The sequence below is a fragment of the Podarcis vaucheri genome, assembly GCF_965113315.1.
Source record: "Podarcis vaucheri genome assembly, chromosome: W".
NCBI lineage: Eukaryota > Metazoa > Chordata > Lepidosauria > Squamata > Lacertidae > Podarcis > Podarcis vaucheri.
This window is the reverse complement of record NC_138757.1, coordinates 8,605,551-8,633,521: the sequence shown is the minus strand read 5'-3', so window position 1 is coordinate 8,633,521 and position 27,971 is coordinate 8,605,551. Positions and strand designations below refer to the sequence as shown.

Genomic DNA, 27,971 nt, shown 5'->3' with positions numbered 1-27,971 from the left:
CAGATGAGATGAATTCTTGTCCCAATCTTTTATTAATAAGTATTTTCCTATGTGACCTCATCACATGTGTCTCTTGTAAACAAATCAAGTCCAATTGTTCTTTCTTTAATATATGAAAAACACTTTTTCTCTTCCGGGGTATATTAAGACCATTACAATTCCAGCTTAGAAGTTGCAGAGCCATGATGAAGTTATTTACTCTTCCCTCCTACTGCTCCAAGTAGTTGTTCTTCTTCTGTCGGTAGTTGCAGTCCAAATGATAAGTTTGCTATGTCCAATATTCCTTTTCCTGATGAGATTGGCTCCTCTCCAGATTCCGCCTCTTTCTGAAGATCCTCTTCATGGTCTCTCAAAAACTTGTCTTTATCACTCACTGACCTTATTCTTATTTTCCTTCCTTTATATTTAAAGGATAGGCCTTGGGGGAATTCCCACCTGAAGAATATGTTATTTCTTTTCAGTAAAACAACCAGATCTCTGTAGTAGGTTCTTACATCCAAAATGTGTTTCGGTATATTCTTGAAGATCTCCACCTGAGAGTCTTCAATTTCCAGTGTTTTTTGGTAGTGCAAATTCAGAATTTTGTCTCTTTCTTCTTTTGATCTTAAAGTTATCAAACAGTCTCTTGCCTTGTTCCTTCTTTGTCTTGTGCCAAGTCTAAAAGCACTCACTATCTTGAATTCATCCTTCTCCAGGCCCTGTTGCCAAAAGTCCGAAAATTCTTTTGTAAGAAAGTCCACCAAATTATTCTTCTCACTTTCAGGTACTGCTCTGATTCTTAAGTTTCTCTCTTTTCTTTGCAAATCAATCATGGACAGTGTCAAATCATGGTCCTCCAATTTCTTAAAGACCGGTGGTATCTTCTCCTGGGTAGCAATTGCGATTTCCTTAGCCTCCTCTGCAATCTTTCGAGTTGTAGCCGATTCCTCTAAAAGTTTTTCAATAGTCTGTGTATTAGAATTCACCTTCTTTCCGAGCTCATTTATGCTTGTAGTATTTAAATCAATTTTCGCTGAGACCTCAGCTACTTGCTTGTTAGTTTCTGCAACTTGTTTACTTGTCTCTGCCCCTTGTTTCATTAAATATTCCAAAGATTCATTAATTTTACCAAGTGCCTTTGCCAGTGCATCTTCAGATGACATAGTTTTTACTTTTGTTTGCGAGGCAGCAGCTGCTCCTGAACCTCCGGATGTTGAAGCCCTTCTTTGTTGTGAAATATCAGTCTTATATTGTCTGCCGGATCTAAGACTTTTTTCCTGTACCGGTTCTACTTTCCCTTTACCATCTGCCATAACACTCTCATGCCAAGCCAAGGTCAGTCTCACGCCTGTGGTTTTGTTTTGAATAGGAAATTTCCAGTGGCTCAGCTGCTAGTGGCTTAATTGTTACTATTGCAACAAAGTCTCCTCTAGGGGGAGAAGTTTCCAGCTTCACTTTACAAGTTTGAAACAAATGTATTCTTTAAAAATCCCCCATATCTCCTAAAAAGCCACAGTTTCAATTACCTCCAGAGTTACTTTAAAGCACAAAACAATCCAAAAACAGTCCAGGGACACTGTATCTTTTCACAGAATTAGCTCAAAAGTCACTTCCAGAATCTTTACCTTAACGTGCTGACAGTCCGCAAGTCGGCTTCCCTCTCAAGGCAGTCCGTCCCCAGGGTTTAAGACAGTGGATGTATTTTTATTCTCTCCTTTTCATGCAGGTATAAAAAGTACAGTTTCCTCCCCCACCGCTCCTGCAAACGGGAGGAGGGCTGCTTTTTTAACGGTGGATTTGCTTTTTTCCAAATAAACTTCTCCAAAGGTTACAGCTTAGCAGTCTCTTTGCTTTGATCTATCTACAGAGCGGAAAGGCAGACTTCCTCTTTATACCTTTCCCGTTTCGGTACCAAAATTATTGAAAAATTTAGCTCCAATTAATCCTTTAGTCCTACTCACGGGTAGTTGCTTTTAAATCCAATTCTCAGGAAGAAATCAGCGCTCTCCGATAATGGCGATGCGGCTTCACTCCACGGACTGGGTAAACAACTCTCAGCACCGCGCCGCTCACCCGCTGCTGTTCTGAAGCCTTTAAAAAGGCTCCTTCACAGTTTGGGGGGGGCGCAAAAGGTGCCCGCCGAGTCTCCTCGTTCACAGGCTTCACCACCTGTGATTTTTAGGGGTCCCCGCTTCGCCGTAGCGGCAGGACCCGAACCCGCGGAGCAGACTCCCTCCGGAGCTCAGAGGGAAATCCGCCATTAATCGCTGGCGCTGACTGGAAGTCCTCTGCTTCTCATTTTGTATTGTATTGCATTGTATTGCATTGTTCGGTCTCATGTCTCTCATCTTTCTCTTGGCAATGCCCCATAGATTCTCTGTGGGGTTCAGGTCCCCAAATCAACACAGACTGTGGAAACTTCACACTGGACTTCAAGCATCTGGCACTGTGTGCCTCCCCATTCTTCCTCCAGACTCTGGGTCCTTGGTTTCCAAATGAGATGCAAAAGCTGCTCTCATCAGAAAAGAGATTTGGGGAGCCATGTCATCAGCTGGTGTTGGTCCACTGTGCTTCATTACATCCAGAGTCAACGCAGCCGTCTACCAGGAGATTTTGGAGCACTTCATGCTTCCTTCCGCAGACGAGCTTTATGGGGATGCTGACTTCATTTTCCAGCAGGACTTGGCACCTTCCCACACTGCCAAAAGTACCGAAACCTGGTTCAATGCCCATGGCATTACTGTGCTTGATTGGCCAGCAAACTCACCTGACCTGAACTTCTGGTTCACTCACCCTTCTGATGGGATTTCTCTATCCCTCTTCAGTGAGCAATCCATCTGGAGTACCTAGGAGTTTATTCCTGTTATCTCTGTAACTTTGTTGTAATTAAGGTAAAGGTAAAGGTACCCCTGCCCGTACGGGCCAGTCGTGTCCGACTCTGGGGTTGTGCGCCCATCTCGCTTAAGAGGTCGGGGGCCAGCGCTGTCCGAAGACACTTCCGGGTCACGTGGCCAGCGTGACAAGCTGCATCTGGCGAGCCAGTGCAGCACACGGAAACGGCGTTTACCTTCCCGCTAGTAAGCGGTCCCTATTTATCTACTTGCACCCGGGGGTGGTTTCGAACTGCTAGGTTGGCAAGCACTGGGACCGAGCAACGGGAGCGCACCCCGCTGCGGGGATTCGAACCGCCAACCTGACGATCGACAAGTTCTAGGCGCTGAGGTTTTACCCACAGCGCCACCCGTGTCCCTTTGTTGTAATTAGTCACCACTTAATTACAGCTTTGGGGGAGCTCCAAAAGCTGCGACCAACCTACTTGATTCCTCTCAGGAAGTCCCAGAAATGGTTCAGTTTCTTTTCAGTGATAATAATAGCGGCCAAGAGGGCCAAACATGGAGTCCGGCACTCTTCCGTTGCGCAGCTTGCAAACTGTCCGTGCCGATCCAAACGTCCTTCCTCCTCTTTGGCCGGTAGCAGAGCGATCACAGCGGTTAGAAGCAATTACAGTGTGTGGGTAATAATTCAGAACAAACACAAGGCGTTCCTTATCTTCTTAGCCTTTAATCATGTAGCATAACAGCATAAATCAGACCCGGAGAAACCTTGCACATTCTTCCTCTCGCATAGCGTACGAGACACAGACAGACTGGTACACTCAGAGCAAACCACTCCCGTAAGTGTCTGTGACCACGCCTCAGGAAAGAGACGTCACTCAGAACTCTTTAACCCTGTGAGTTCTGAAACCCTTAACACCCCCTCTCGTCTTGCATCCTGAGGGAAACTGAGGACCCCTATTTACAGACCTCTTTGAGTTTAACTCACCTCCCATTGCCTTTTGCCTCCCACTGGCATCTATCCCAGGCAATTGTTGAATCCCTTCCACACTCCCAGAATCACACTGTGCGAAACCAACCCACACACTGGTGACCTGAAACCTTTCAGGTGGAATCCCCTTTGTGGTGCGAGTTGACCGCCGAAGCACAACCTCAGGTGCTCCTCCTGACCCACTGGGATCAGCAAGTGTGTCTCCTAGCACAGAAGACTCCCCCTCTGATTTGCTGCGTCTTCGGGCCTTCTGCACTTTGCTAACAGGAGATGAAGGCTCACTCTTGGGTTCTCTCTTAACAGCCTGTGGAGAAACCCACCCCTGTGCTTGACCCTCATCAGCAACCTGGTCTTCAGCAACAGGCTCCGTCTCTGTTTCTCCTTCCTCCCTTTCCTCCCCCTCAGAATCGGACAGACATTCTGAGAGAACATCAGGACCATCCCTAGGCCGTGACCAACCACCCTGCTCACAGAACTCAGCATGCTTGCTGACCAGCAGCTTGGTCTGATCACCCTCTGGGTATGCAAACTTCCACCCATTTGTTGCAGGATCATACCCACAGAAGATCATTTCCTGGTACCTTGGACCACCCTCCTTCCGTTGAGCTGTTGGTATTGGCACTGAAGCCCTGGAACCAAACACACGGAAGAAATGCACCCTTGGCTTCCTCTTGTGCAACAGAAAAAACGGTGTGTCACCTACAGCGTGATTGTATGACCTGTTAAAAACAAAGCTGGCAAATTTCCACGCTTCACTCCAAAAGCTCTGAGGCAGCCCAGAGTCACACAGTAAAACCCTGACAGCTTCAGCCAGTGTTTCACTCCTGTGCTCTGCCACGCCTCTCTCTTGAGGAGACTTTGCATCCGTCACCTGGTGACGAATTCCCTTTTGCTTGAAAAACTCCGTCAGAGCAGACCCAGTGAACTGTGACCCACGGTCGCTCCTGAACCCTTGCACTTTGGTGGAGAACCTTAGTTCCACCTCCGCAACCCAATCCTGGATAAGTTGCACCGCCTCCCCCTGCGTTTTGAGAGAGAAAGACCATCCGTTCTGAGAAAAATCATCTGTCACTGTCAGCACAAACCTGGCCCCACCCAGACTCTCACACTTCATGGGTCCTGCAAGGTCTGTGTGAACCAGCTCAAAAGGTTTTGTGGTTACCCTCTTTACCCCGGGATAACTGCACCTTTGTACCTTTCTGCATGCCCTGCACTCTAGGGATCCCTCACATGGTGTGATTTTGCAACCCTTGGTGCAGCCGGGCAACCTCTGAACATCTTCCAAACAAGCATGAGACATTCTCTTGTGCCATACATGAACACATGAATCATGGCTGGGAACATTAGCACACTGTGCCTGTGCTTTTCCAGCATTCCCCCCACCCTCCAGAGGTGTTTCCAGAACAAAGAGATTGTTCTTGCATTCCATGTTGACAAGCTGTTTCCCCCCTCTGAAAATGGAACAGGCATCATTTTCAAAGCAAATTTTGTACCCTTGCTTTACAAGAGCAGGTACAGGTAACACGCAACAATGTATCCCCGGCACAATGTAGCACTCCAGCTCCGCCTGCAAAAAGGAAAGCTAAACATCTGCAACGTTAGAAACTGGCTTTTGTGTCCCATTAGCAAACGTAACAGTTGTTCCAGCTGAAACAGCCCTGCAGTTCCGCAGCCCCCCAGCAGGTGGCGTTCCAATCAGGTGATGACTGGCACCGGAATCCACCACCCACTGCAACATTCTGTCCTTGCTGGAGTTGTTCTGTAGCGTTGCCATGGCAACAAACGTCCCGCTGCCCCTGTCCTTGGCAGCTTCCGTAACCGCAACTCCTTCTGTTGCCCTGAAGACTGGACTTATCTCAGCGTTCCCAGACAGCTCTGCAGCGCTTATCTCCCTCTGCAACAGGTGGCTGGCCTTGAAGCCTCTAGCTCTGTCCAGCTTCCCAGGCTTCGACCTACGACGCAAACAACTCTTGGCAGCCTTTGGAAAAAGAGGCTTTTCTGAGCTTTTACTGCTCACCGCCCCCCCACTTCTCACAGGGCTCCCAGGACGCTTTCCTGCACCCCCTCTGATGGGTAAAGGGCTCCCAGCAGCTCGCCCCTTTCCAAGCTCCTCACGCAGACATGCAGCACCCACGCAGCTTTTAGACCCTTCACCTCCCTCAGGGGCCCCACAGCTTTTCCCAGCTGTGCACCGGCTTCCACGAAGGTGGTCAGCGCCATCTTGCCTTTCCTGTTCTGATGCAGCCATCTCCCGGCCCTTGCTTCCGCCTCCAGCTTCACAAGCTTCCTGGAGCGCTAGCCAAGTGGCCTCTGGCTTCCTGGCACCCAGAACAATAGGCTTCAGATCAGCAACCACGTTCTCAGCCAAAAACGCAAGCACACGCTTCTCAGCTTCACATTGGCCTGCAACTGCCCCAGCTGCCTTAGACATCGGCTGGACCATTTCCCAGAGCCTGGCTCCGACTAAGGACAACTCTGCTAAATAGCTCCACTCCAGCCACGTTTGGCTGATCAACTTCGCACATGGCAGCTTAAGCTCAAAGCCATGTTCCTGGGACTGAGCCATCTCCTCCCCCGGGGTAAGCGTACTCACGACTGGCAACAGCTTCCTCCGGCTCCCGGCTCAGGCAGACCGCTTCTCCCCAGCGAGCTCCTTCCAGCCTCAAAAGAAAGCTCTAGCTGGCCCCAGCAACTTTTCAGCTGGCTTGCTGGCTTCCCCCACACGTGGGACGTTCCTGCAACAGCTTCAAAGCGTTGGCAAACTGCCCATAACCTATGGCGGCCAAGAGGGCCAAACATGGAGTCTGGCACTCTTCCGTTGCGCAGCTTGCAAACTGTCTGTGCCGATCCAAACGTCCTTCCTCCTCTTTGGCCGGTAGCAGAGCGATCACAGCGGTTAGAAGCAGTTGCACTGTGTGGGTAATAATTCAGAACAAACACAAGGCGTTCCTTATCTTCTTAGCCTTTAATCATGTAGCATAACAGCATAAATCAGACCCGGCGAAACCTCGCACATTCTTCCTCTCGCATAGCGTACGAGACACAGACAGACTGGTACACTCAGAGCAAACCACTCCCGTAAGTGTCTGTGACCACGCCTCAGGAAAGAGACGTCACTCAGAACTCTTTAACCCTGTGAGTTCTGAAACCCTTAACACTTTCGAACCTACTTGATTCCTCTCAGGAAGTCCCAGAAATGGTTCAGTTTCTTTTGAGTGATAATAATAGCTTTGTAATGCAGACTCTATGCACTGGCTGCAAAATAATAATAATCAGGAAAAATGAAATAGATAAAATTGCTATAAGTTGTTTTGGTGATTCAGATGTTTAAACTGAAATTAAGTTAGATTTTTGCTTTTGGGTATCTCTGGTATCTCTCTTACATCATGGATGTTGGCTTATATTATGGATGTATGCTCTGTATTTTGTTAAATACTATTGCTACAAGTTTGTCTTGGCCTCTGGGTAAAACAATAAACTAAAGAACCGAACTGTCAGTTAACTTTATTATAACTAACAGATATCTTGTACAAGGCTATATTTCAAAGTTTAACAAATCAGTCCAGTTCCTCTGGTGGAGCTTTGCAGCCCCTTAGCTGAATCTGAGATGGAGTGCAGGGTTCAACCTCCAATCAGACCTGTTATTTAATAGTTGGGTATGTTAGAATATTCCATTCCACCTTAAAAGGCATGACTGTTGTGTGTCACATGCTTGTTTACACTCCAGCACAGTTTGCTGGGAACTTCCGTTTGTATATGGCTATTGTTTTCCTGCCTTGCTTTGGACACGAAGGGGAGAAGACATGTTTTCCTTTGTCCTGGTGTATGCTGAATAAAACTGTAAATATGCTCACATATGCCTCTCCCTTCCCTTCTGTTGCGAAGTGTTTTACTCTGCTGGCTTGCATGCTCAGCTTCTGAAAGCTTCTGAAGCTTGGGTTGCAGTTTCTTGCTGATCCAAGGAGTGGAGTTCGACCGGTGGGCTGGGGCCAGCTGGGGGCCTGCCAATTGCCTTTGATTCCTTGGCTGCATCCCAACAGGGTATACTTACAAGCAAGGAAGGAGGCTGAAGATTATGGTGCTTTCGAATGGTCAGAGAATTAACTTCTGTTTTGTTTTTCACAATGATGTGACATTTGGGAACGGCAGGTCTGTTGTCTGCATGGCACTTGTCTGTTAGACCTGGCAATGGGCCAGTAGAGTTTGAAGAGCACTAGACTTGTCTAGAGTAAGACTAAGACTTTGTTTAAGCATGCAAGTTCAAATCTGATCACTTTTTGTTTTTGTTTTTCCTTCAGCTAAGTATGTGGATTCAAAGCTTCTTGCAGGAAACAAAGAGGCTACTGATGAAGAGCTTGAAAAGATGTTGGATAAAATTATGATTATATTTAGGTTCATCTATGGTAAGAGCTGGACTTCCTATTTGCACTAGACACCTGCACATATCAGCAAAAATTGGCTCAATAAGGCTGAATGAATCCAAAGTTTAACTGCTATTCTCCCAGTTTCTTAGCTAGTAGAATGGCTTTTATTTTGGGTTAGATCTGCAGAAATGAGGGTTAAGCCCTTGTTAACTACTCAAGGTCACATAACATTGGTTCCTTGCCCTTAACTCACAGGGATGACTGTATACACATAGGTGTTTTATGAATCTGTAAGCTATTTGACTTGTTAAAGAGTTGGTGGGGATGAGGTGGAATGCATGGACAGCAGCTACTTGTATTGTAGAGCTACTTTGGGGAAATAATAAGGATTTGGAGTCAAACACTCCACTCCCATTCACCCTTCCGTTTCTCAAAGTAAGCTGCTAGGAAGCCCATACATCTGAGTTGGTTTGGGAATGGTTGATGCTCAATGGTTCCCCTTCTGGCAGTGGTTTTCAACCAGTGTGTCATGACAACCTGGGGTGCCTTGAATGATGATCAGGTTTGCCACGGGCAGCAGTGACCTCCATCCCTCTTTCCTCCCCTCCCTCCTCTGATGCCCTCTCATGTCTCTGCCTCCCAAAGGATTGCACAGCTGTTTGATGCAGTGGCTTTGGCTATGTGAGATTTTGACCAGCTTCGGCCCATCTGAAGCTGATACAGGCTCGTCTTATCTTGCTTCTTGCATGACCAATCAAATAGACCCTGATTGTACATGTAGCAAACTCCAGACGTACTTTTCCTGTCTGTAGTGTCACCATCAAAACTTGCATCTGCAAATATCTCAAGACCACCAGACTTCTGATTGTTAAATCTCAGTCTGTAATGCATAGTGCCTTTCAAATAGCGTGCTATGCGTTTCAGAGCTTTCCAATCCTTAACAGTAGGATTGTTGACTTGTCTGCTTAGCAAATTACAGCTAACAGCAGTGTCAGGTCTTGAACATCTGGCAATGAAGTTTAGTTTGCCTAGCACACTTCTGTACAGTGTAGTGTCAGAAAATGCTTCTTCAGTGTCATCTACCTGATAACCTGTTGTCATCGGTGTGTCTACAGGGTTAGCATCCATCAGGTTCAGTTTGCTTAAGACATCAGCAATTTTCCGTGACTGGTGTACTAGAATGTTACCATCCTGATCTCTCTCTATTTCCAGAAATAGGTAGTTGTTTACCTCACCAAGATCTTTCATGTCAAAGTGCTATTTCAGTTGAGCTAGGGCGTTATTGTACATTGTGACATCTTTCCAAAAGAACAGAATATCACCAACATAAAACAAGCAATACAGCTTCTTTTGCCCTTCCTCTTTGACAAATACACATGGATCAACTTTCCCTTGCTGAAAACCTAGAGAAAACAACACTTCGGTGAGTTTAGAGCAGTGTTTCCCAACCTTTTTTGGGCAAAGGCACACTTGTTTCATGAAAAAAATCTCGAGGCACACCACCATTAGAAAATGTTTAAAAAATTAACTCTGTGCCTATATTGACTATTATGATGGGATGATTAGCTGCTTGTGCGTAAAATCGTGTTCCCTCAGAGTTTGTGTGGCTCCACAAACCTCTGTGTGTGACAGAGCTCCTCAAACATGTCTGCTCTAGTCACTCGTAGAGTCTGACAGTGGCTGTCTGCGGAAGCGCTTCCAGCAAAGAAGCTCCTTAACGGAAACACGTCTCCTGGACTCACGACGTGGCAGCTTCCGGCGAAGCATGGGTCTCCCTATGGTTGCTTCTGACACCTCCCCGCTATTCTCGCTGGACGTGTCTCTCACCCCTCCCTCTTCCCTGCTAGTTCCTGCCTTGGCTGCTGCGTCTCTCTCAGCATTCATGAGATCCTCCTCCAGAGTACACTCTCTCCCCCTGCTGGTCCCTGCTTTAGCTGCTGACTCCCTCCCAGCCTCTGGGAGCCCTACCACCTCCCTTTCCTCTGATGTCAGTTCCCTGACATCCACCTCCCCTCCCGGGCCCCCTTCCCCCCCGCCCATACTCTCTCCTCTGGGCGGTGAGGAGATAAAACCCCGAAAAGAATCCTCTTCATCTTCAGACGTCTCGAACATTTCCCTCCATCGGTCTTCGTTCCGGCTCGCTGAATCCTCCTCCTCCTCGGAATCAGAGAACCCCTCCAACTCTTCTTCTTCGTCGGTGGTGGCAAAGTATTCCCTCCGGAACCTCGCCACTGGCTGAGGTTTACGAGGGAATCTCTGATGAAAAGTTTCTATTAAAACCTCGTCATCTACCTCCTCTGCCATGACCCAGGTGTTTTCCGACTCCGGCTCCCCTTCCCACATTACCAAATACTCTACTTGATCTCCCTTCCACCTGGAATCGAGAATCTCTGCTACATGGTAGCTGTGTTCCTTTTCCTCCATTGCTGGTCCCCTATTGACCCTCCCTTCTCTGTCCCCTTTATACGGTGACAGCAACGACCTGTGGAAAACTGGGTGCAGCTTCATGTGGTTCGGTAACCGGAGTCTGAAAGCCACTGGGTTGACCTGCTGCGTGACTTCAAATGGGCCCAGCCTTTTGGGTCTTAACTTCTTACAACCCCCTTTGAATGGTAACCCTTGGGTAGACAGCCACACCTGGTCCCCCACCCTAATGCTTTCACCTTCCCTTCTGTTTTTGTCTGCCTGCCTCTTATATTCCTCCTTAGCCCTGTTTAAGTTGAGTTGGAGCTGGCGATGGATCGCTTCCATTTCTTCAACGAACTGTTCTGCAGCTGGAACGCTCCAGTTCTCCCCTTCCCCCCCTGGGAAGGCTCGGGGATGGCACCCGTGATTAGCCAAAAAGGGGCTCATCCCCGTGGACACGTTCTCTGCATTGTTGTAGGCAAATTCTGCCAACGCCAGCTTCTCCACCCAATCATTCTCTCTGTCATTCACATAACACCTCAAATATTGCTGGAGGACACCATTAGCTCTTTCCGCCTGCCCGTTGGTTTCTGGATGACGGGCAGTTGAGAAATTAACCTCTACATGCAGTAAGCTCATGAGCTTCCTCCAGAACCTGGAAGTAAATTGTTTCCCTCGGTCTGAAACCACCCTCAAGGGGGCGCCATGCAACCTAAACACATTTTCTACAAACAATTTAGCGGTTTCTTCTGCTGTGACCGCATGTGAGCAGGCTATAAAGTGGGCCATCTTGGTTAACAGGTCTACCACAACCATGATGGCTGTTTTCCCTCTAGACCTTGGCAGATCAGTCATGAAATCTATTGCCACTGTTTCCCATGGTCTTTCAGGTGTGGGTAATGGTTCTAATAAACCTGCCGGTGCCCGCCTCTCCCCCTTGGCTCGTTGGCATTGGTCACACCCTCTCACATACTCCCGCACATCTTCCCTGACCTTGGGCCACCAGAATTCCCTGGTAACCAGCCACATGGTTTTGTGTTGCCCAAAATGCCCTGCTGTGGGGCTATCGTGCAGTTGCTTGAGTACCTTTTCCCTCAATTCCCCTTCAGGTATATATAACGCTCCCTTGTAGTACAACGCCCCGTTTCTCTCCTCAAAACCCCCGGGTTTGTCTCCCTCCCTCCTGAGACCCCTGAGTTTGTCCTGGGCGTATTCATCATGCACCGTTCCCTCTACCAGTTCCCTTTGCCCCACCAATGCCGCCCCACACACCCAGCGGTCCTCTGGAATGACATGGGTCTCTTCGGGTGCTCCCTCCCCCTCCAAATATTCAGGTTTGCGTGAGAGAGCGTCCGCCCTAACGTTCTCTGGGCCTGGCACGTAACAAATCTCAAAGTTAAATTTGGAGAACTCCTGGGCCCATCTCAACTGCCGTTGGTTGAGCACTCGCGCAGTTCTCCAATACTCTAGATTCTTATGGTCCGTGCACACTTGCACCTTATGTTGTGCGCCAATTAGCAGGTGCCTCCATCTCCGGAAAGCCTCATGAATAGCAAGAAGTTCCCAGTCGTACACCGTGTAGCTCCTCTCGGATTTGTTCAGCTTGCGCGAAAAGAATGCACACGGTCGCCACTCTGACTCCTCCTTCCCCGTCTGCAGAAGAAGAAGCACTGCCCCTATGGCTCTGTCAGATGCGTCTGTTTCGACCCTCAGCTTTTTTTGTAAATCCACATGCAGAAGTTGTTCTTCAGAGGCGAAGGCCCTTTTCAGTTCCTCAAACGCTCGCTCCGCCTCCGCCGTCCAAACAAACTTCTTTTTACTGCTGAGACAGTCCGTAATGGGCGCCGTCAGGTGGGCGAAGTTTCGGATGAACTTACGATAAAAGTTTCCAAACCCTAGGAACCTCTGCACATCCTTCTTGGTTTTGGGTGTCTTCCATTCCAGCACTGCTTGAACCTTGCCGGGATCCATGGCCAATCCCTTGTCTGACAAGCGGTACCCCAGGAATTCCACCTCCTTGGTATGAAACTGACACTTCTCCAGTTTCACCCACAGCCTGTTGGCTTGCAGCCTGCTCAACACTTCTCTGACGTCTCTCACATGTTGCTCCTCATTCTCCGAATACACCAACACATCATCTAGGAAGGCCACACAATTCTTGTAGAGCAAAGGCCCCAGTACGTGGTTCATAAACGATTGAAAGCACGCGGAGCCTGCTTGTAATCCAAAAGGCATCACGAGATATTCAAATGCCCCCAAAGGGGTGAACATGGTGGTTTTCCATTCATCCCCTTTCCTTATACGTATTAGGTTGTACGCCCCCCTTAGGTCCAGCTTTGTAAAAATCTTTCCCTTCCGCACCATGGTCAAAATATCATCAATCCTGGGCATAGGGAAAGCCACCGGTTCTGTCACTGCATTTAACCGCCTGAAATCACATACAAGTCTCGGCTTGTCCGTGTGCTTTTTATCCACAAAAAACACTGGGCTACCCCCCGCTGCTTTGGACTCTCTGATGAAGCCCCTCTTCAGGTTCTTGTCAATGAACTCTCGCAACTCCTGCATTTCCCTGTCTGACATGGCATACAACTTGCCTACAGGAAGCTGTGCTCCAGGGAGTAAATTGATCTGGCAATCAAAGGGCCTATGCGGGGGTAGTTGGTCAGCTTCCTTCTCGCTGAACACGTCACTGAGATCTGCATACTGTGGTGGTACCTTCACCTTCTCCATTACTTCAGTCCCTGCTAGGGTGGCTTGGGCCCCTGCTGAACCCTTTCCCCCCTTGCAGTGTTCTAAGCAATGTGCTGAACCGAAGGAAACCACTCTTTGATGCCAGCCCACCAGCGGATCATGTAGGGCTAGCCAGCTCATTCCCAAAATAATGGGAGCGCCTCCCAAGGTGGCCACATTAAACGCTATCAGTTCTGTGTGCCTTGCCACCCTCATTATCATTGGGACGGTCTGCAAGCTGACCCCTCCTCCCAACAGCTCCCTGCCATCGATCGTGGTCACCTGCAGGGGGTTGCTTAAAGGGATCGTCTGTATCTGGTGTTCAGCAGCAAACTCCTTGCTCATAAAATTGCAGGAGCTGCCTGAGTCCAACAGCGCCTTTATTTTTAGGGGGTGTCCATTTTGCAGCTCTAGCGACACTTCAATCACTAGAGCAGGTTGAGGAGCTTCTGGCACGGGCACTTTCACTGCTCTTTGGCCTGGCTGCAGTGCCCCGACTGTGGCAACCAGGCGTTGGCTTTTACCTGCTCCGTTTCTCCCTGCTCTCCTCCCTCAACAGCTCCCACCATCCCTTGCCATTCCTTCCTCTGGGGGCAGACTCTGGCAAAGTGGCCTGGCTGTTGGCAGAGATAGCATTTCCGGGCGCCCTTTCCCTCCTTCTTAGCCCCCTCACTGGGCTTTGAAACTGCGCGCGCGCACGCTGTTCCGATTTCCATCGGCTCTGCCGGCGGGAAAGCTGGCTCAGGAATGTCTGGAATGCGGAACTCCTTCCAACGTTCCCCTCTCCCTTCCCGCCTCTCCAAGGCTCTTGCCTCCTGGCGCGCTCCTATGGTCAGCGCAGATTTGGTCAGCTGATCCATAGACACCGCCCTGGGGCTCCGGGACAGTTCGTCTTTCACAGCCGAAGAAAGACCTTCTTCAAATAGCATCTGAATGGGGGCCGCCGATAAATCCCACCCCAATCTGTGAACCAGCATGGTAAATTCAGTCCAGTACTCACGGACAGATCGGCTTCCCTGCTTGCAAGCCATTAGCTGTCTGCGCACCACCCCTTCCTCAATATCGCTGGAAAACATGATATCCATTGCACGAAAGAACTTCATAGTGTCCTTTAGGATGTCATTGTGCGTTGCCATCAGGGGTCGAACCCAGTCCCGCGCCCCCTTCTCAAGATGCCCAATTACGAAAGCAACTCGCGATTCCTCATCAGGGAACTCATCAAACTGCACATTAAGGGCATATTGCATCTCTGGCCTAAAGGCATGGTAATCCTTGGGGTCCCCCCCAAACTTCTGCACCAATCCTGGTACCTTTCTGGGGAACTGAGTGGTTCTCCCCTTCTTGTCTGCATCCTGAGCCCTTCTCTCCTCAAGCCTCGCCGTCTGCAGCGCAAGTTGGACTTCCAACGCTCGGTACCTTTCTTCCAAGCTTGGACCAGCTCCAACCCCTGCTCCTCCGGTTCCGGCTGGGTCGCTCATGATGCTTTCTCCTGCACAGGCAGCGTACAGAGACTGTCAGACTGCTATGATGGGATGATTAGCTGCTTGTGCGTAAAATCGTGCTCCCTCAGAGTTTGTGCGGCTCCACAAACCTCTGTGTGTGACAGAGCTCCTCAAACATGTCTGCTCTAGTCACTCGTAGAGTCTGACAGTGGCTGTCTGCGGAAGCGCTTCCAGCAAAGAAGCTCCTTAACGGAAACGCGTCTCCTGGACTCACGACGTGGCAGCTTCCGGCGAAGCATGGGTCTCCCTATGGTTGCTTCTGACACCTCCCCGCTATTCTCGCTGGACGTGTCTCTCACCCCTCCCTCTTCCCTGCTAGTTCCTGCCTTGGCTGCTGCGTCTCTCTCAGCATTCATGAGATCCTCCTCCAGAGTACACTCTCTCCCCCTGCTGGTCCCTGCTTTAGCTGCTGACTCCCTCCCAGCCTCTGGGAGCCCTACCACCTCCCTTTCCTCTGATGTCAGTTCCCTGACAACTATATATAAAGTAACTCTCTTTAATAGGAATCAAATAAACACAAAGAAAGTATTTTATAATTACTTTATTATGAAATAGTAAGTAAACAGAAATATGAAAAATTATAAAATACTTGATTCAGTGCGCAACCTGGGCCTGTTTGGCTGAACACAAAGCTGATATTCTGGCTGGAATCGAAGAAAGACACACACGTAGCTCTTCGTCAACAGCTCTCAGTTTCTCTCTGTATTTAGTTTTTATAGCAATCATGCTTGAAAAGCTCAACTCACAGAGATATGTAGTGGAAAATGGGAGCAATGTCAAAATAGCTTTGTTTGCCAGAAGGGGGAACTCCTTGGCAGTTTCCAACCAAAAACTGTCCAAAGGTAGATCAGCAAATCTTAGCTTGAAACCACGATTTTGTCTCAGTTCAGTTAGTTCCTCCTGCTCCTGTAAAGTCATGTCCTTTCCACCAACTGATGCTGAGCTATAATAATAATAATAATAATAAATTTTATTTATATCCCGCCCTCCCCAGCCGAAGCCGGGCTCAGGGCGGCTAACAACAATCAAATAAACAATCAAATAATCATACATTCTAAAAATATTTCATTATAAAATTAGTTAAAATCAAATTGATGGCAACCGATTAAGCAAGATTTTGTGCAGGTTGCCAGAGGAGGGGGTCAGGCTGCGCCCTGACCAAAGGCCTGGCGGAACAACTCTGTCTTGCAGGCCCTGCGGAAAGATGTCAGGTCCCGCAGGGCCCTAGTCTCTTGTGACAGAGCATTCCACCAGGTTGGAGCCGCAGCCGAGAAGGCCCTGGCTCTAGTTGAGGCCAGCCTAACCTCTCTGAGGCCTGGGACCTTGAGGATGTTATTATTTGCTGACCGTAGGTTTCTCTGTGGGACATACCAGGAGAGGCGGTCCCGTAGGTACGAGGGTCCTAGGCCGTATAGGGCTTTAAAGGTTAAAACCAGCACCTTAAACCTGATCCTGTACTCCACCGGGAGCCAGTGCAGCTGGTATAATACTGGATGAATGTGCTCTCGCAGCGAAGACCCCATAAGGAGTCTCGCCGCGGCATTCTGCACCCGCTGGAGTTTCTGGGTCAGTCTCAAGGGCAGCCCCACGTAGAGCGAGTTACAATAATCCAGTCTGGAGGTGACCGTCGCATGGATCACAGTGGCTAGGTCAGGACGAGAGAGATAAGGGGCCAACTGCTTAGCTTGGCGGAGATGAAAAAATGCCGCCTTTGTTATAGCTGTAATCTGCGCCTCCATAGAGAAGGAGGTATCGAAGATTACACCCAAACTCTTAACGGCCGGTGCTGGCACTAATTGCACCCCCGCAAGAGATGGGAGTTGCCCCCTCAATCCCATATCGTCCCGCCCCAGCCAGAGGACCTCCGTCTTCGAAGGATTTAACTTCAACCGGCTCCCACGTAACCATCCAGCCACAGCTTCCAGACATCTGGTCAGTGTATCTGGGGCCGAGTCAGGATGGCCATCCATCAACAGATAGAGTTGGGTGTCATCGGCATACTGATGGCAACCCAGCCCAAAATTCCTGACAAGCTGGGCGAGGGGGCGCATAAAGATGTTAAAAAGCATCGGGGAGAGAATTGCACCCTGAGGCACTCCACACACCAAGGAGTGGCGTGATGACAATTCCCCCCCAAGCGCCACCCTCTGTCCCCGACCAGAGAGAAACGAGCGCAGCCATTGAAGGACTGTGCCCTGGATCCCCACGTCGGCAAGGCGGTGGTCCAGGAGTTCGTGATCGACCATGTCAAAGGCTGCTGACAGATCTAGAAGAATCAGCAGCCCCGACCCGCCTCGATCCAGCTGCCTGCGGAGATCATCTGTTAGGGCGACCAGAGCCGTCTCGGTCCCATGACCAGCGCGGAAGCCGGACTGGAATGGATCCAAAGCCGATGTTTCATCCAGAAACCTACCAAGCTGTTCAGCAACCGCTCTCTCAATCACCTTACCCAGGAATGGAAGATTAGAGACCGGGCGGTAATTGGATAGATCTGAGGGATCTAATGATGTTTTCTTTAAGAGCGGACGCACCACCGCCTCCTTCAGTTCCCCTGGGAATATCCCGGTGCCAAGGGACAAATTGATGATATCCCCCAGGGGGCCCCGCACCTCGTCTGGACACGCTCTAATCAGCCAGGACGGGCACGGGTCAAGAGGACAGGTGGTGGGCTTTCCAGCTTGGAGGAATCTGTCCACATCGGCTGGAGATATCCGGTCAAAGTGGTCCAATACTGGACCCGAGGACAGTCGAGGGGCCTCCAGTTCCTTTATTGTATCCAAATTGGCAGGGAGGTCATGGCGGAGCAACAGGACCTTCTCCGCAAAAAAGCTCGCAAATGCCTCACAGCTGTGTGTCAAATTGTTGTTTAAATTTGGCTGTCCTTCAAGGGACGTTAAAGACCGAATTATATTAAATAATTGTGCCGGGCGAGAGCTAGCGGATGCAATGGAGGCCGAGAAGTAAGATTTCTTAGCGGCCTTCACTGCCATCTCATAGGTTTTCATAAAAACCCTATAAGATGTTCTTGAGGCTCCGTCACGGGCACCCCGCCATACTCGCTCTAGCCGTCTGAGGTCCCGCTTCATTTTCCGAAGCTCCTCGGTAAACCAGGGAGCCCGGTTTCTGCGGGGTCGCAGAGGGCGCTTAGGTGCGATCTCATCGATGGCTGCCAGGAGCTGGGTATTCCAGCCCTCAACAAGCTCAGTCAATGAGTCGCCAGGGGGAGTAAGGTCCCGCAAGGCTTGACGGAATCTATCCGGGTCCATCAGCCTCTGCGGGCGAGCCCAAATCGGCTCGCCACCTAAGCAGGGTGGGGGTGGAAAGTCAATCCTGGCTTTCAGAGCGTAGTGATCAGACCATGGCACCTTCATTGAAGGACACATGATCACATCTATACCGGCGCCAAAGATCAAATCCAGCGTGTGGCCTGCTTGATGTGTGGGGCCCGAAACAAACTGGGAGAGCCCTAGTGTCGCCATGGAAGACACCAGGTCCAGAGCCTGTGAGGAGGGAGTGGCATCAGCATGGAAGTTGAAGTCTCCCAATACCAATAGGTTAGGGAACTCCAAGGCCCAGCCGGCCACCGCCTCCAGCAGGCCTGACAGGGTGGCTGCTGGTGCGCTAGGTGGCCGGTACACCAGCCAGACAGCCAAGCTCTCCTCGGAGCCGCACACTAGGCCAACACATTCAATGCCGGGGATCGATGGCGATGGTAGAGCCCTGAAAGAACAATCTTCCCGGATTAATACTGCCACCCCTCCCCCCCGGCCCACAGTCCGTGACTGGTGGAGGACGGAGAAACCCGGGGGCGCCATCTCTCGTAAGGTAACAGTTACCCCTTCGCGCACCCAGGTCTCCGTCACACAAGCCAGGTCGACTCCCTGCGAGATAAAGAAATCACGCAGGGTAGCGGTTTTGTTGCCTATAGACCTGGCATTGCACAACACCAGTGAAGGAGGTGAGTAATCCTTGCTCACCCTACCCTCGTCTCTCGGGATGGGGCGCAGATTGGAAGGGGTACGAGCATATCCGTATCTCGATCCCCTTCGCCTATAACATCTGCCCCCACCGCCATACCTCCCTCGCCCCTCCACGGTAGCAATCCCAGGCCTCATACTAACCTCCATTTACAAAATAATAAACAAAACAACCAAAAACAATTATGCCCAAACAAAACCAATCCCCACCCCACTGAATGTTCAACCCAAAAAACAAAACAAGACAGAACAAACAAAAAAAAAAGATAAAAACCACCATTCACGGTGGTACAACAAAGTAAACAATAAAAGCACCTTTAAACACCTTAAAATATATATAAACATCTTTAACATTTGCAGCAGATAATGAAATAATATAATATTATAATAAGGGTCCCTAACCCAGTCAAGGCATTCAGTGGAGACTGAAGAGAAATAAAATGACAACTTCCCCTCGAGAGTTTTTAAATGTTTAGCTATTATCTCACACAGTGCAGCAGTGTGAACACCTTGCCATTGCTTGGTGAGTGTGAACATTTCAAGATTGCCACTTTCCACGTGTTGATGCCAGAGTTGCAGCTTTGCACGGAATCCATTTATTTTATCTGTACTTGTAAGCAGGTTTTCATTTTGGCCTTGCATTCGTGTGTTCAGTTCATTCAGATGATGAAATATATCTGCCAGGTATGCCAGCCTTGCACACCACTCATCACTTGCAAGCAGTTTTGCGTAATCTGTCCTCTCATTTGTCAGAAACACTTTAAGTTCCTCCCGCAGCTCATACACACGAACCAAGACCTTGCCACGCGACAACCACCGGACCTCCGTATGAAACAGCAAGGTTTTATGCTTCGCTCCCATCTCCTCACACAAAGCTGCAAATATGCGACTTTTCACGGGTCGTGACTTTACAAAGTTTACCATGCGCACAACATCATCCAACACATGAACTAGGTCTGCTGGTAAAGTCTTGGCTACGAGGGCCTCACGGTGCAAAAAACAATGCGTAACAATAACATTTGGATTTCTTTCCTTCACTCTGCTTACAAAGCCTTTGGTGTGCCCGACCATGGCTGCAGCTCCATCGGTGCAGACACTTGTGCAGTTTTCCCACTTAAGTCCTCCTTGTTCAAGGTATTCTGATGTGACCCGAAAAAGTTCTTCTCCTGTTGCTTTTTCTGGCAATGCCTTGCAGAAAAAGAAGTTTTCTCTAATTGCATCACCATCAACAAAACGCACATTGGCCAAGAGTTGAGCATGTCCACTGATATCAGTAGACTCATCCAGTTGTAATGCAAATTTCTCACTGCTATGGATCTTTTCCAAAACCACACTTTCAATGTCTGCAGACATGTCATCAATATGTCTGGAAATTGTGTTGTTTGAGAGAGGGACTTTGGCTATTTCCTTAGCTGCTTCAGGTCCGAGCATCTCCTCTACAATAGCTTTGCAGGCGGGAAGTATTAATGTCTCTGCCACAGTGTGCGACTTTTTTGTCTTGGCTATAAGTTCAGCAACGTGATAGCTAGCTTTAAGAGCTCTTTCATTTACCTTTGAGGTTTGTCTCATGAAAGTTGCCTGTTTCTCCGTGTTTTCACGCAGGCGAACAAAATAGTCCACATTCTTGTTTTGAAGCGAAGGGTGTTTCGTTTGGAGATGGCGTTTAAGTTTGCTTGGGACCATAGCACTGTTAGCTAGCTTTTCACCACACACCACGCACAGTGGAGTTGGTTGGTTTGCATCTCCGGTGAAAGTAAATCCAAATGAAATATAGCTTTCGCTATATTGCCTTGTGACAGAGAATTTGCTTGAGCTAACCATCTTTGCTTTCTTTTCATGCCCACTCATACTTGGCCTCTCATCTGGCTCCAAATTTTGTTCAGAGTCCAGTTCTTTTCTTTTCAAAAACTTTTCCATCACTGCAGTATCCGGCCTCTCTGCAGTGCCGACTCCCGCTGAGTCCTGGTCTCTGTGCTCGTGCGGGAAGGAAGTCGGAAGATGATGTCCTACTGTGGTAGGTCCAGGCTGGAGTCCGGACCAATCACAGCCAGGCAAAAACATGCATACTGTGTGAGCTCAATGCAGCGGCTCATTTCTGCAAAGGAAAAAAAATGGGTTTAGATGGGGGGGGAGAGGCGGGGTAGTCGTTATACAGAACAGTTTTTACTGCCTGTATTACGGGCACGAATTATACATGGGAATGGCCGGAAGAGTGACGGCAGCACACGCAAAAGCGGAAGCCACAAGGTCCCCGAGGGCCTAGTGTGCCGCGGAACAGCGGTTGAAAAACACTGGATTAGAGAGGGCAAGAGCAAGGCAATTTCCATTGAGCTTCATGGCTAAGCAAGGAATTGAACTTCCAACATGGATGTCTTCCCCAGTTTACAGAAAACCTAAAAAGGTTGAAAAACACTAACAGCGGTTGAAAAACACTGTAATAAGGCTACTGTCACTTAATGGCTGTATACGCTGTTATGTTTGTGAGAAACAGTTTTTGCTATCAAGCCTGCTTGGACATACCTAAACCATCTTTCCCAAATAAATTTTATTTATACCCCGCCCTCCCCAGCCAAGACCGGGCTCAGGGCGGCTAACAACAAATAATAAAAAACAAGTCGGTTGAAATATAATAAATAATAAAAAATAAGTCGATTGAAATAAAAACAATAATAAAAAACAAGTTGATTGAAATAAAAAAACCAATAATAAAACAAGTTGATTGAAATATAACTTAAAAACAAGATTAAAATACAACATTTAAACATCAAAATGCGGTTGAGTTGCAGAATTCTGCAAGCAGAATAAATTCCACAGCCCCGATGCATTGGCACCTCGTGCCGTTTGAGTTGCAGAATTTATTCAGCACGCAGAAAATGGCCTTTTGGGGGAGAACTTAAAAAAAAAAAGGCATGCATGAAATCTAGCCCCAAACACACACACGCACACTTTCCCCAAAGTGGTTGATGACGCAGGATATTTCCACATGCTTCTAAAATGCACATTAAATAAAATGAGAGAGAGGAGTGCACGCACTCACCTGCCAGCCTCGGAGCTGTGGAATGCAGCGACATGAAGCAGTCTGTGTCCTTCCAGGCGCCAACTCAGACCTGCCGTGCTGTTTCGTTCCCCCAGCGTCGCTGCCTTCATCCAGCCGGATGCCTCTCCTGCCCAAGGGACGTGTCAGCAGCCACCCGGCGTGGGGTAGAGGCATGACGGCCCCACTTCCTGCTGCCCACAAGGCTTTGGGGTGAGAAACACGGAGGGGCAGGAGAGTGGAGGTTGCCTTAATTGGAAAAAGCAGGGAGGTAGGCTGCTTGATGCCTGCTGAAGGGAATCCCGAAGGCGCGAAAACTTCGCGCACGCGCAGGCCCAGTAGCGAGCGGCGATGGGATGTGGGAGCTCGCTCGCTCGCCGCCCCGCGTGTGCTCGCCGAGCATGCGCAGGCCCAGTAGCGAGCGGCGATGGGATGTAGCGAGCGGCGATGGGATGCGCGAAAGCTTTGCGCATGCGCAGGCCCAGTAGCGAGCGGCGATGGGATGTAGCGAGCGGCGATGGGGCTAGCCGGAGAAGAGAGGGCGAGCCCCCTCCGCTCCGGCCCTAAATAGGGCAAGCCACGCCCCCTCCAGCCAGCCGATTGGCTGGCCAGGAGGCGTGGCCGGATGGGATTCCCCTGCTCTCGCGGGGGCTGAGATGGGATTCCCCGCTCACGTGGGGGCGGATGGGATTCCCCGCTCACGTGGGGAAGGGCGTGATGCCCGCAACCCCACCTCCTGGGGCAGGCCCGGAAGTGGCTATGCGCGAAAACTTCGCGCATGCGCAGGCCCAGTAGCGAGCGGCGATGGGATGTGGGAGCTCGCTCGCTCGCCGCCCCGCGTGTGCTCGCCGCCGCCGCCCCGCCTCTCACCGCCCGACTCGCCCGCCTCCCTCCCACGGAACACAAGGCAACGTTCCACGGCACACTAGTGTGCCGCGGAACACCGGTTGGGAAACACTGGTTTAGAGTGCCAGCACCGTGCACTTTGCTTGAGACCATATAGGGACTTCTTCAGAGAACAAACAAATCCCTGTTTTACCTGTACGCCATCAGGTGGAAGCATATAAAGAGATTCACCTAGAGATCCGTACAAAAACGCTGTATTCACATCGTGGTGACTAACGTGAAGATTCTCTTCTGCAGCAAGCTTGAGCATAAGCCTAATGCTCTCATACTTCACGGTGGGTGAGTAGGTCTCGTGATAGTCTTCACCCGGTACCTGTGAAAAACCTCTGGCTACCAATCTGGCTTTGTGTCTGACTATCTTGCCATTCTGGTCAGTCTTTGCTTTGAAGACCCATTTGCTTCCAAGTAGTTTCATTCCTGGAACTACTGGAACTAGCTCCCATGTTTTGTTCCTCTCTAAGGAATCAAGCTCAGCCTTCATGGCAGTTAACCATGGCTCAGCATCCTTTGAATCCAAATCCTGGATTTCTTGGAAACTTGAAGGTTCAAATACCTTCTTGGAGCTTTTAACAGCTGCTACTGCTGTCTTAGCAAATTCATCAGCAAATCTCTTTGGAGGTCTGCCTTTTGTGGCTCTCTGAGACCTGCGAATTAGCCTTAAGTCTTCAACACTCTCCTCTTCCTTCTTAGGAGAAAAGTGACCTATAGTGAACAATGGTTCCTCCAATTCTTGATCAGAGCCTTCAGAGGGTCGCATAGAGGCTTTCACACTCTTGAAATCCTCTGAATCATCTGATTCAGTCTCTGACTCAGGATCAGGACCTTCATCAGTGGGTGTGGGTGGTTGCGGCAGCTGTGGCTGTTGCTGCTGCTGTTGCTGTGGCCTATCCTCAGTCTCATCACTGTCATCAGGATAACATTGGAAAATTCCCACATTCTCCCCCCACTTGGCATTGTACTCAACACTTCTTGTGAGCCTAATTGTCTTAGAGTCAGTCATCATTATTCTGTAAGAACCTTTCTGATAACCTAGAAAGATACCATGCAATCCACACTTGCCTAACTTGGAGCTTTGTGGTGTGTGAACCCACATGTCAGAACCAAAAATTCTCATGTGTTTGATGTAAGGCTTCTTGCCAAACATCTTCTCATAGGGGGTACAACCAATCGCTGAAGATAACCTGCGATTATAACTGCAAACAAAACACGAGAGAGATTCGGCCCAATAACTCTGGAAGATTGGCATCATGCAGCAAGGTTTTTAACCCTTGAAGCAATGTCTGATTTGCCCTCTCACAAAGTCTGTTCTGCCATGGCGAACGAGGACTAGACAAATGCTGAATTCCTTTCTCAGTCAGAAAAGCTTCAAACTGCTGAGATGTGAATTCCCCCCCCCCCCCGCGATCAGTGAAAAGAGTCTTTATCGTCTTATCATGCACATTTTCCAACCAAGCACAGAATTCCTTGAACCTTGGAAATGCCTCTGATTTCTGCTTGAGATTGTACACATAAATATACCTGGAAAATGCATCAATGAGAACCATGAAGTACCTGTTTCCACCCAAAGAGGGTGACAGTGGACCAACCAAATCAGCATGCACTACCTGGTATGGTTCTGTAGCTTGCCTACTAGACACCTTACCTTTCGCAGCCATTTTCACCTTGTTTGCTGCGCATGCCTTACACTTCATGTGGTACCTGCAAGGTTTAATAGTCATACCTTCAACCAAGGCAGGCATTTTAGATACTGCCTCAAAATGCAAATGACCAAATTTCCTGTGAAAATCATGAATACATCCTGCATGCAAACTTTTGTTAGAACCTGCAATGGAACAAGTTTCATCCTTCACATCATCATCAAAATACAAAACAAACAAACGATCAACATATTCAGCATGCAATACATAATCGTTTTTCTTTGTGATGGTGCACGTCTTGTTCTTGAATGAAACGTCAATTTTCCGTTCATTCAGCTGTGCAACACTGAGTAGATTGTGTGAAGCATCTGGAACATAGAGAACATCTTGTATCGATAAGTCCAAACTGTGAAGAACAACAGTTCCGTAGCCTTGACTGGGGATTGTGTGGTCATCCGCCTGGTGAATCGCACCTTCCTGCAGTGTAAAAGACACGAACAGTCGCTTGTCATTGCATAAGTGGTGCGTTGCGGCCGAATCCACCATGGAGAAAGATCTCGATGTCTTCTGGACCTTTGCAACCTTTGGAGTGAAGCGTGAGACCATTGCCTTGTGCTGCGTTGTCCTGGACACTGGACCTTTGCCTTTGCCTTTGCCTTTTCCACGCGATGAGCCTTCGCTGCGTTGCTCTGTCTTGGCCCTGGGAAATCTGCATTCCCTCTTCATATGGCCTAGACGTCCACACGAGTAGCATTTCACTGCCTTCAAAGCTTTGGCACCATCAGGTGGTTCCACTGCATTCTGGGATGACGTCTGTGAAGACTCCCCCTTACCTATGCAGCTAGCACCTCGCCTGTCTGCTTCATTCAGAATCACGGCAGTAATATGTGCTACTGTGATCTGAGCAGTTGGCTGAACAGCAATCTGAGTGGCAACGGGCTCCCAACTTGAACCCAAAGAGTGTAGTATCATGAAGGAATACACAGCCTCTGGAAAGGTGAGTCCTCTCTGTTGCAGCTCATGTCTCAGATTCTGCATCTCCATCAGATGCGTACACACATCTGCACCTTCAGCAAGTGCCATATCATGCAGCTTGGCATAGTAGAACAAAGAAGCACCAGCCTCTGTTCTCAAATGAGCATCTCTTAAAGTGTCCCAAATCTCTCTGGCTGAGGTCTTATCACGCAATAGGCATAACTCTTCTGGGGATACTAGCAATGTAAGAGTTCCCCTTGCTTTGGAATCCTTAGCTGCCCATTCATCTGTTATTGGAGCTGGGGGGTGTCTGTAATAACATTAAACAGACATTCTTTACACAGAAGAGCCTCTGCGTACAGTACCCACTCCGCATAATTCTTCTTATTGAGCTTTGGAATCCCGAAAGCATCCCGAAGAGCCGCCATGACTCTGGCATTAGCCTTCTGCGTCATTAATCAAGCTGCGTCTGTGTACAGGTGCTACCAAAAGCACTTGTAAAAGTACTTTCGGTTTTCAAGCCTCCCAAGCCTTGGAGCCTGTGCCGTGGCAAACGGCTTTAAAAGTTCAAAGTCCAGCCATAAAGCCATTAATTAGGAGCTGGCAGGCTGCCCGGAGCAATGAGCACATACCTGTCATCAATCTTCTTGACACGCAGAGCAGATAAGACCCGATCCGTCTCTCTGCCTCTGCCGGCATTCCGATCCTCTGTTCCTCTGTTCCTCTGCCAGCAGCCATTCTTCAGTCCGATTCCGTTTTTCTGGGCCCATAACCAAAAATGTGAGATTTTCACCAGCTTCGGCCCATCTGAAGCTGATACAGGCTCGTCTTATCTTGAGCCCAAGCAGAGTAGTCCACACAGCAGAAGGATAAGCAGTATGTGCCACATTCTTAACTTTATTTATACTCTATGCTGAGAGAATACAAACATGCATCTTGCCTCTGTGAGAGCAGAGAAGCAACCGTCTCTCTAACAAAGAAACCGAGAGAACACTGAAAAACAGGAAACCAGTGAACGTCACATCCAGTCTCCCATTCCCGTGGGAATCCAACAGTAACTTGGACTGTGGAATGCATGCAAAACAATGTATTGTGACTGCAGTTGCTGCTTAGTGAGGGAAATAGAAACCAACAGGCTACAAGCTCTCCAGGCGAATGGTGCCTCTGGGGCTGGCCAGGGAGTGCTGGTTGCTAGGAGCTGAGGTGAACTCAGACCACAGCCAGTCAGTCCACCAGCCCTTGCTGTTGGGAACAGACGGACAAGTGGGAGGCCAGCCAGGCAGGCGCTATGCTGGCCTTTCTTGTGCTTGCTGTGTGCAATGCCTGCCTGGGAGCTGAGTGCCCTGTTCCAAAGGGGAGCCTTTCCACCATGCAGGCCTGGTGGCACCCACTGCTTCCCTAGTTGAATAAAATGGTGGCCTCACATTCACCTTTTGCCAGTCACCGTCAGGCTGCTAAAGCTGGGGGCATCCTCTTCCCAGGCCCTTGTGGGGTGGCATGAGAAGACAGCTCTTTGGTGGCTGCGATGGCTGCTGTAGGACTCCCAAGGAGAGGGAGAGGAGAGGAGGCTGAGGGAACACTCCATAAGGGAGCGTGTTCGAAAAGAGATGAGGGGCTGCTGGCTCTGCAGGCAAGAGGTGACATAACTGGGCTTCTGAGACTCAGAGCACATTTCCTCACAGGGGAGTTGCAGAAAGAATGCAGTTGTTCAAGGGAGCCGTGGACTCAAAAAGGTTGCAAACCTCTGCCTTAGGGAGCTAAAATGGAATCCAGGAATCACAAGTTGCTGATCCGTAATTTAAAGAGAGACAGTTGTAATGTAGAATTCAAACTGAGCTTTAAATAAACTTGTCTTCTACAGGAAAGGATGTTTTTGAGGCATTTTACAAAAAAGATCTAGCAAAGCGGTTATTGGTAGGCAAAAGTGCATCAGTAGATGCTGAAAAATCTATGCTTTCCAAGCTCAAACATGGTAAGTTGCTTGGTTTAGTCCTCTGTAAATTTTTTTTTATGTTCACTGTCATAGCAGCTCCCCAACCTGTGTTTGTAAAGGATAAGACACTTGAATATTATTTACATATTATTATGTGCATACTTTATGCTATTTACATTAAAAGTTATTTGCAGCATGGGTGGAGCTACCGTTGCTGTGGCCCCAGGTGCACTTTTTTAGAGGCACATTTTTGGAGGGACACCTGCTGCATCCTCACGCCAGCCTTGTGTTGCGCTGCAAGGGCAGTTGCTTCTTGTTTGGCTGCTGGTGAGCCCACCCAGTGCAGGGCTGGGTTCTTGAAGGAAATGAGAGGGGGACAATGGAGGAGGATGGAGGGGCTGCCTGGGCCAGAGGAAGGCCACTGCATGGTGGTGTGTGGGTAGCAAATGGATGATGAAGAAGAGGCACGGAGGGAAGAGGAGGAAGAGTGGCTGCTGCTGCAGAGGCTGCCACAGCTTCCCCGTGCTTGCAAAGGAGCTGTTGGAGCAGAGGGGAGGCAGGCAGCCTGGGTTGGCAGCAGCATAGAGGAAGCAGGGAAAAGGAGCTTCTGCAATCTGTGCAGCCCACACTTTGTCCGTTCCCATAGTCTTTCCTGACCCCGTCTCAGTCTGCTGGCTGCTTTGGCAATGCAGTTTGTGTGTAG

At 49.2% G+C, this 27,971-nt stretch overlaps 1 protein-coding gene, 1 long non-coding RNA gene and 1 pseudogene across 4 annotated transcripts in view; 1 reads left to right on the top strand and 2 right to left on the bottom strand.

The window, feature by feature from the left end:
- The window catches only part of LOC309523341, a 708,831-nt gene that overhangs the window by 13,276 nt on the left and 667,584 nt on the right, over positions 1–27,971 (bottom strand). The gene's annotated exons all lie outside the window — the stretch shown is intronic.
- The window catches only part of LOC309523301 (cullin-4B), a 236,591-nt gene that overhangs the window by 166,607 nt on the left and 42,013 nt on the right, over positions 1–27,971 (top strand). For both annotated transcript variants that reach the window (XM_082207090.1, XM_082207089.1), the window contains exons 11-12: positions 8,103–8,207; positions 27,197–27,307. In XM_082207090.1, the coding sequence (XP_082063216.1) occupies positions 8,103–8,207; positions 27,197–27,307 (216 nt within the window). The remainder of the gene's footprint in view (positions 1–8,102; positions 8,208–27,196; positions 27,308–27,971) is intronic.
- LOC309523253 (zinc finger BED domain-containing protein 5 pseudogene) lies at positions 12,173–21,953 on the bottom strand (annotated as a pseudogene). The gene is made up of 3 exons (XR_014224652.1): positions 21,821–21,953; positions 19,136–20,878; positions 12,173–12,176 (listed from the first exon to the last, which is right to left on the bottom strand). The product of XR_014224652.1 is annotated as a zinc finger BED domain-containing protein 5 pseudogene (transcript).